General features: G+C 45.9%; 1 protein-coding gene and 1 pseudogene across 1 annotated transcript; both read left to right on the forward strand.

Moving 5' to 3' along the window:
- Positions 1-6,934: 6,934 nt before the first annotated feature.
- On the forward strand, positions 6,935-8,281 carry LOC147982196 (uncharacterized). Its single transcript, XM_087516234.1, has 2 exons — positions 6,935-8,219; positions 8,268-8,281. Exons 1-2 carry the CDS (start codon positions 7,295-7,297, stop codon positions 8,279-8,281), a joined length of 939 nt encoding a protein of 312 aa, XP_087372360.1. The 5' UTR covers positions 6,935-7,294.
- Positions 8,282-8,296: 15 nt separating this feature from the next.
- On the forward strand, positions 8,297-9,000 carry LOC147982197 (uncharacterized; annotated as a pseudogene).
- The last annotated feature ends 271 nt before the right edge of the window (positions 9,001-9,271 follow it).

Consider the following 9,271-nt stretch of genomic DNA (forward strand, 5'->3'; position numbering starts at 1 on the left):
CTATTCCAACTAGGATAGGGGGTGGGAATCCTACTCCCAGAGGGAGTAGGACTCCCCTGGCGCGCCACACCTTGGCCGGCCAACCTCCCCTCCTCTAGTCCTTTATATACTAAGGCAGAGGCACCCTAGAACACACAAGTTGATCCACGTGATCTATTCCTTAGCCGTGTGCGGTGCCCCCTGCCACCATAGTCCTCGATAATACTGTAGCGAAGTTTAGGCGAAGCCCTGCTGCTGTAGTGCATCAAGATCGTCACCACGCCGTCGTGCTGACGGAACTCTTCCCCGACACTTTGCTGGATCGGAGTCCGAGGATCGTTATCGAGCTGAACGTGTGCTCGAACTCGGAGGTGCCGTAGTTTCGGTACTTGATCGGTCAGATCGTGAAGACGTACGACTACATCAACCAAACGCTTCCGTTGTTGATCTACTAGGTATGTAGATCACACTTCCCCCTCGTTGCTATGCATCACATGATCTTGCGTGTGCGTAGGAATTTTTTTGAAATTACTACGTTCCCCAACAACCACCCCTCATCACTTCTCAATTTATCCTCTAATCACCCCTCGTCATTCCAAATCATCTAACTTCCCGAACGGTCACCCATCCTCCCACTCCCCCAGCCTGAGCACGCTTAACTTCCGGGTTCTATTCTCCCTCGTTCCAAGTCTGCACTTCTTGTTTTCCTGACAATACTAAGATGTCAATCCTATTAACCTTCAGGAATTTTGCTTGAGCATGAAGTGACACATTTCATAGTTTTATTTTGAAACTATTGTTTTAAAAAACAATAATTATTTAGTAACACTAATATTTCTTGAATAATTAGTTTGACCATTGTTTGACCACAGTTTGACCAGATTTGACCAAAATTGAAATAACTGAAATAATTATTTAGTAACACTAATATTCTAGAATAATTAGTTTGACCATTGTTTGACCACAGTTTGCCCACTGTTTGAATTTTTTTTCGATTTTTTTCACTCTAGATCTTAAAAGCCCCGTAACTTTTTTTCTATTAGGTTTTTGAGGATTTTGAAAATGTTTAACGGGGTTCCCCCCGTTAAATTCGGATGTAACTTTTCGAGTAGATGATTTTTCATATAAAAACTTTTTTATCCGAGTTAGTATGCAAAAGTTATGCCCATTTTTACAAATTTCAGAGAGATTTTGCAAATAAAGTCAAAATTCACATTTGCAAATTTTCCCAACAACTAGACCACATATCACATGGGAAACTTATTTTCTTTTATTTTTTTGACATTTCCATCTTTGTCTTTTATTTTTTTTAAAACTGAAAAGGCGATCCAGGGGGGTGTATAGTTTGAAAATGGGACCTTTAGTACCGGTTCGTGCCTCAAACCGGGACTAAAGGTCTAATCTTTAGTCCCGGTTGTTTGAGGCACGAACTGGGACCAATGGTTGTGGGCCAGGAGCGAGGCCCATTGGTCCCGGTTCATCCCACCAATCGGGACCAAAAGGTCTAGATGAATCGGGACCAATGGCCCACGTGGCCCGGCCGGCCCCCTGGGCTCACGAACCGGGACCAATGCCCCCATTGGTCCCGGTTCTGGACTGAACCGGGACTAATGGGGTTACCCGGCCTGGACCAAAGCCCTCTTTTTTACTAGTGTCTGCCCTGTTCCCAGTCCATTGACTGTTACCTCTATTGTAGATGTAGAATTCTTGACTATTTTACCACTGTAGTAGCGAACGCATTGTCTGTAGTGCGGATGTGTTGGGTATGGGTATGGCACGCGTGCCTGTTAAGACTGCGCAATGAGGTTTTCCACTGTACGTACGTACGTACGTGTGACGTGTCCTCCAGACCGCGCCTTTGTATCCACCACCACCCTCACTAGTCACTCCTCTAGCTAACTACACTAACATGTTGTGCAGTATAGTCGAATGACGGGCGGGCTGCATGACCCGAGATGCCAACTATGATTCCTGGAGCCAAAAACAGCGACTCATCTTTGCAAGGATTTTCCCTTCTCGATCGTGGTCTAAAACAAGGTGAATGCGTGGACAAATTAGGGCTTTACGGGAGTCAATCTATCTACCTGTCGGGCGCCGTGTCTGATTGGTGGGAGCGTTTGCTTGCGAATGAGCAAAAGGATGTTCATCGGCGACCAAGCGGTAGGATCATCTACACTTTTGTGGTCTATCTGAAAAGAGAGAGACATGCACATCTTCACGGGTCTCCGCATGATCACCGAGAGGTTGCCATGCTGACCTTCAAGGCCGTAAAGCAACGGGATTTGGCATTTGTTAGGGCCATGTCATCTGTGGGCATTGTCTGAGTGCGTCTTTTCTCGGGGTTTTTCATGTTGTTTTTTGCCGTGTTTTTTTAAAGATGTGTGCCGCTCTGTGCATTGCATTTGGAAACTGCTTTGAAACAGGCGGATGCAAACAACCGCATCGCGCAGCCACCTTTTCCTTGTGACGTGTGGCTTGTGGGGGCCACCCATGTGCCCCCTCTCCTTCCTTATCTCCTCCACGTGCCCCTCTCGTTCCTTATCCCTTCACTGTGCTTCTTTCTTTTCTTATACCCTTTTTGCTCCTGCAAAACATGCCAGATGCGGCTCATTGCGCTGCGAGGCGAAGCTGCGGGGGCGCCGCCGTGCTACAAGGCAGAGTTGCGGGGGGCGCCACCGCACTGTGAGCTGCGAGCAAGCACTCCGACAAGCCATCAATGCTGCGACGGCCGGCGACGTGGTTCGAGGCGGGGCTACAACAGCGCCACTGTGCGTAGAGCTGGTGTTGCGACGAGCCGACGACCGGCGACGTGCTGCGGGCCGGTGCTGCGATGGCGGCGACGTGCTGCGAGGTGGTCCTGCGACGGCGCCACCAATGCTGCGAGTTGGTGCTACGACGGCGCCGCCATGCTTCGAGTCGATGCTACGACGGCTCTGCCATGCTTTGAGTTGATGCTGCAACGACCGGCGACGTGCTGCGACGCCATCGCCGTGCTTCGAGGCGATGCTGCGATGACCAGCAACATGCTGCGACGTCGTCGCCATGCTGCGATGGTGCCACCGTGCTTCGAGTCGATGCTGCGATGACCGGCCACGTGCTGTGAGGTGGTGCTGCAACGGTGCCGCCATGCTGCAAGGTGGTGCTGCGACGACCGGCAGCGTGCTACGAGTGTGACGCAGATGCAACAACACTCCGATGGCACTTCGGCAGAGCTCCGATCTGGTGCCGCTTGGGGTGCTGTCTTGCTATGTAAGTGCTGCATGAGTGCATGTCACGGCCGCTGTTTGTTTTGAACAAACACAGCTCGCGAAAGGCGATTGAGTTGTGCGCATGGAGCACGAACGGATGACTGTGATTGTGTGCATCCAACGGCTGACTAGGCGGATGTTTTTTTGCTGTGTGCATCCGGATGGCGCCTAGCAACCGCCCATTTGCATTTTCACGGTTTTCCCTATAAGAAGGGGCAGTGCCCCTGTCCGTTCCAAAAATAAAAGTACAGTCGATCACTCGCATACGCCGACAAAGCCGCGATTGCGCAACAAGAATGCCGGTGGCCTCGTCGTGCTCGATCCGACCCATGCACATGCCATGCACCTCATGCGTGCATTCATGCAGACGGTCGGACTGACGTGCGTGGCCTCGGCCAAACCAAACGTACATGCCGACCAGCGCGCACGCCAAGTCGGCATACGGGCTGAACGCTGTCGTGAACCTGTACGCGGCGACAAAGAAGGCCAGGCCATCCCCCGCGCGCGTAGTACAACCCATCAACAATCGGACGCGGTGATCATCATCTTCCCCGGTTTTTCCCGCGGATGCAACAGAGCGCAATTAAAAATGGCCACCCATACCATGGAGAGAGAGGACGAACAAGACAAGCACCGCAGAACATAGAAGATGATTCACTCATCTTGTCTCTACTACCAACGGCCGTGGAAACCTGACCCTTGCTTTGATATTTTCTTCCTTTTTTCTATTGGAAATTGCACTACCCATTGACTCGCCACTCACTTTTCTACTGAAAATAGCACTACTGGACGTGAAGTTTTTGCACCCCCAGCTCATTTGAGTTTGGGTGAACAGTAAAATCAAAAACTTTTAAAAAATGTTAGCAGAATTTTTTTGCCATGACTTCAACCAATGTGATTTCGTGATAAAATTTTGCAAGCTCTTAGAACATTTGTCAAAGTTTGCCGTAAAAAAATCTGTTTTTTTACATTTTGTAAAATGTCTTTCAATTTACTGTTCACCACGAGCTCATTTGAGCTCAGGTGTAGAAGGGCACTTTCGTACCCATTGGCTGGTCCCTCGCTACCCATTTCTCTCTCCCACCCCCTCCTTCTGCTGCATGCGCGCTCACTCCACACCTCTACCTTTCATCGACTGTTCCTCTCCCCCCACCACTCTTCTCCTTCTTCCCAAGTCCAACGATAACGCCGCTTTCTATTTAGTGACAATGTTATACTAGAGTTGAGACACTTATTTTGAGACAAATGGAGTATATAATAATGGCAAACAACATTAGTTGGAAAATTAATTTGAACCTATCATGTTGTGGTAGCGTAGTATCCAGGTTCGTACGTTATCACGATGTTTATGTTTCCTTTAGTAATGCTACTATTAAAGAAGACAAGATTGTGCTTTTCCTGCTCTTTAGTTGGCCTCTTATAGTCTTATATATGCTAGCCTTCGCTTGTACTAAGAATGAACTCTTCTTATGCATCCTAAATCCATGAGCCAAAGTTCATGCCATAAAGTGTCCACTATACCCACCTAATCATGATCGATAAAGGTTATTCAATTAAATTGTCATCGACACATAACTTAAATACTATTGCTACCAATGATCAACTTTATCATTGTGTTGTAGTATCATTTGAAATGCACAAACTTGTGATAGTGATTAAGTGGAGCAAAGGGGGTAGGCCAACCAAATAAAGATGCATGACATGCCTATCTTTAAAAATGGGGGTAGGGAAGACCCTTACCCAGCCAAAAATAGCTCAATAAGAGACGTGGGAAAAAACTCTCGCACCATCATAAGGGGCAATGGAAGACCGATGTATCACATAAGATTAAGGATATTTATAGTAACCCAAAGTCATGGCAGCAAAAGTTAGCCAACTTCTCAAAATTTCTTAAGTGCATGGCAATCCCTTCCCCCTTTGCAGAGAGCTTATCCTTATTTACTTTTTATATGTTGAGTCATTTTCATCTTTCTTGAAGTACCGACTATTGGGCATGACGGCTACTCTTAGCTTTGTATGCATTCTTCTTAATAGTAATTTATTGGGTGATATGCATGAGTATGATGGTTCATCTTCAAGTTTGGATACCTAGTTATCATCCTTACTTCACTGGCGTCTATGCACTACTTTATGTTCACAGTGTAGTCTTGTAAGATTTGCGAGATACCTCTTTATCACTTTATGTTATCTTGAACTTAGCTACAATTATGCTTCTGGTTATTAAAACTATCATTCTCTATGTGGTCAAAGTTTTGTTCTTTTAGTAACATTAAAGCTTCTTTTTCTATTGTCATCTAAATGCTCGAGGACCGGCATGGATTAAGTTCGGGCATGCTGATATATTTCATGGCCTATGGAACTGTGCATATGTTAACTCTTTGTGTTATAGACTATAGACTTGTGACAATAACATCTATAAGTATGAAAACAACTTGGGTCAATTCAATATGCTCGTTCTTCTAAAATCATACCCTCAATGTTGCCGGCATCCTCATTACACTTAACTCATGCCTATGATCAGGAAAACATAATCATCATGCAACACTTGAGCTAGTCCTAGGGCGAGACGAGGGAAAATAGAGTTTTTGGGCGTTTTAGACGTTTTTTAGACGTTTTTAGCGTTTAGTGCTAGGGTTTAGATTTCAGCGTTTAGGGTTAGGTTTTATGGTTTAAACCCTTAGTTTTTAATGTTTAGCATAGATTTTCCGACGTTTTAAGTCCCGGGTTTAGGGTTTAGGACAATTTTTGAAATGACAAATTGTAAAAGGAAAAAAAAGATATGCTCTAATTTATGTTTTTTTGAATTTTGGTTAAATCTTGTCAAACCGGTCAAACAACTGATTCAAGAAATATAGAGTGTTACTAAATAATTACGCAATAATATTGGTGTTACTAAATAAGTATCTCAGTTTTTTTGAATTTTGGTCAAATCTGGTCAAACTATGGTCAAACTACTTATTCAAAAAATATTAGTGTTACTACATAATTACTGTTTTTTAGAATAATAGTTTCAAACTCAAACGGTGAAACGTGTGACTTCATGCTCAAGCTAAACTGCTGAGAGTTAATAGGATTGACAGCTTACATTTGTCAGGAAAATAACAAGTGCAGACTTGGAATGTATGGGGAATAGAACTCCGAAGTTAAGTGTGCTCAGGCTGGGGGAGTGAGAGGATGGGTGACCGGCCGGAAAGTCAGGCGATTTGGAATGAGTCATCCACACTTGAGCAGTTAAGAGAGGTGATTAGAGACTAAATCATCAAATAATTCAAAAAAATTAAAAATGAAAAAAAATCAAAAAAAAATTCCAAAATTTTCAAAAAAAAATAAAAAAAACCTTTAGTACCGGTTGGTAACACCAACCGGTACTAAAGGTTCCCCATACTAGGGCGCGAGCTCACGCCACGTGGTGGCACTTTAGCGCCGGTTCGTACTGAACCGGTACTAGGAGGGGGGGGGGGGGGCTTTAGTGACCACACTTTAGTGCCGGTTATGGAATCGGCACTAAAGGGCCTTACGAACCGGTGCTATTGCCCGGTTCTGCACTAGTGCGTGTTGTTATTTATAGTATTACTATTGAGGTCATCATCAAGATGATGATCATGTTTTTATTGTTGTTACTATTACTTTTTGTCACTGTAGCATTGGCTAATATTTTCTTAGATATTTTTGTAATACAACTCACAGAATTTACGTTATGCACTTCTGCAATTGAACAGACAAGCTCCCTCTTTTTTTTTTTCATTTCTGCCACGCAATGTCTTATAGTTCAACTGTTCAATTGGTTCCTGCAAGCCGAAGGGTTATAAATATTTATCATGTTTACTTCCCATCTCAAATTTCCTCTTGCAAATCCTGCTAATGGTTAAGTTACATTTTTCATGTTTGTCGTCGGCACATTTTGGACTCAAGTCACCATCATGAAGTTCCACTTGATACACTAACTGTGTTTTGATAGATGCACTCTCACTTGTATTAACAAAGAATAAACAGAATATATTCCACAGCAGTCCATGCTATTGATGAATGAATCTATTTTTATTATTGTTTACTTAAATGACTGATGCATGCAGGATTCCTACCTAACACTGACTGGTCCTACCCGTGGTGTTGTCATGACGATTGATCCTTCATATTTGGAGGCTAAGCTCAAAGTAAGAGGTGCTACTGAATCTGAGGACAAAGATTTGAGCAAATTTGCTAAGACGTACAGCTTAGGCTGCTACCTTCCTATCAAGCACACAAGCAAGCTTTGCACACTGGAGCTGCAGCATTACACTGTTTGTTCATCTGTGGAAGCCACAATCCGTGTTCAAATCATTGAAGGGCAGTTTCCTCGTGATTTCCGTGGTGTGCTTACTGCTAGCACGGACGCTGAAAGTGGTGTGATGATCTCATTACTGGATTTTAATAATGATGAGTTGCCAGTTGATGCTGATGGCTCTGTGAAGCTATCACGCCAAGTTGTCTCTGTTAAAAAAGGGGGGAATCTGAAAGTTTCTGTCTGGCAACGCGGTGTTGGTGAGGAAGAAGATCAAGAGATAACTGCTGCATCATTTGTAGCTAAGAGCATCTCCAACAGCCGCGCTAAACTAGCGCCGCGCCGCAAATTAGGCCGTTTTAGCGTGCGCGCAACGCGGCGGGTCGCTCCAGCGGGCGCGCAAAAACGGCGCGCGTGCTATAACGGGTTGGGCGCGCGGTTGAAAACACGTACCCGCGCGGCGTATTTCGGGCGCCCGCTACAGCGCGGGGCACACTCCAGCGCTCGCGCCCGCACTTCCTCTCCCATTTCCACCCCCCGTCCGGCGGCGCCGCCGCCCGCGCCCCCCGGCGGCCGTTCAGGCTTCCCCGGCCTATCCCCGCGCGCCCGCGCTTCCGCCCCATCCCCTCCTAGTCCCGCCGACGCTCGCGCGCCTCCGTCGTCCGAGGAACAGCACCCGAGCGCTCGCTGCCGCGCCGCGCCTGCAAGGTGTTTGACAAAACGCCTACAAGGTATGTATTGCTCAAACTTCATGAATTTGATGCATGTTTGAATTGTAGTTTTTATAGTATAGTATTGAACGTTGTAGATGAGTTCGTCGTATGATTCTTCCGAAGAAGAATTTGATATGGAAGAGGAGGAAGATCTTGCAATGATCCTAGCTATGCATATAAAAAAACAGAAGCACGGTGGTTCGGTTATGGGTCGGCAGAAAAATTGGAGGGATAGGATCGATGCCCACAACAGATTGATCAGGCATTATTTTGCGGAGAATCCCATATACCCCGAGTCGTATTTTCGTCGCCGGTTTAGGATGAGCACCGAGTTGTTCAGGCGCATTGCGGAGAAACTAGCCAGCCATGACCGTTTTTTCAGCAAAGGAGGAATGCCGCCGGAGAGCTCGGGCATAGCACCTTTCAGAAGGTGACAGCCGCTTTGCGTATGTTGGCATACGGTATACCGGCTGATCTTGTTGATGATCACTTGGCTATGGGTGAGAGCCAAGCCATCATGTGTGTCAAGCGCTTTGCAGTGGGAATTGTGCAAGTGTTTGGCGAGGAGTATTTGAGATCTCCCAATGCTGAAGACATCGCAAGGCTATTGGCGATGAACAAAGCTCGCGGTTTTCCTGGCATGCTTGGCTCAATAGATTGCATGCATTGGAGTTGGAAGAATTGTTCAAAGGCATGGCATGGGCAATTCCACGGCCAAAAAAAGGGTTCCACTATAATCCTTGAAGCGGTGGCCGATCAGGAGACTTGGATTTGGCATGCATTCTTTGGAATGCCTTGATCTTTGAATGACATCAATGTTGTCAACCGGTCACCACTGATGAATAAGATTGCAAACGGCGAGTTGCCACCGGTGCAGTTTGTAGCAAATGGCCGTACGTACAACTATGGCTATTATCTAGCGGATGGCATCTATCCAAAGTGGCAAACCTTCGTGAAGCCGTTGAAAAAGCCGGAAGGTAAGAAAAATCTTGACTTCCACAATGCTCATGCGACGGCTAGAAAAGATGTGGAGAGAGCATTTGGGATTTTGCAAGCCCAATTTGCTATTG

Source organism: Triticum urartu, chromosome 3A (genome assembly GCF_056163025.1).
Source record: "Triticum urartu cultivar PI428250 chromosome 3A, HENAU_Tu73, whole genome shotgun sequence".
Taxonomy (NCBI): Eukaryota; Viridiplantae; Streptophyta; class Magnoliopsida; order Poales; family Poaceae; genus Triticum; species Triticum urartu.

What these genes read in the sequence shown, in the direction of transcription:
- LOC147982196 (XM_087516234.1), top strand. Translation starts at nt 7,295, where the DNA reads ATGCAGGATTCCTACCTAACACTGACTGGTCCTACCCGTGGTGTTGTC.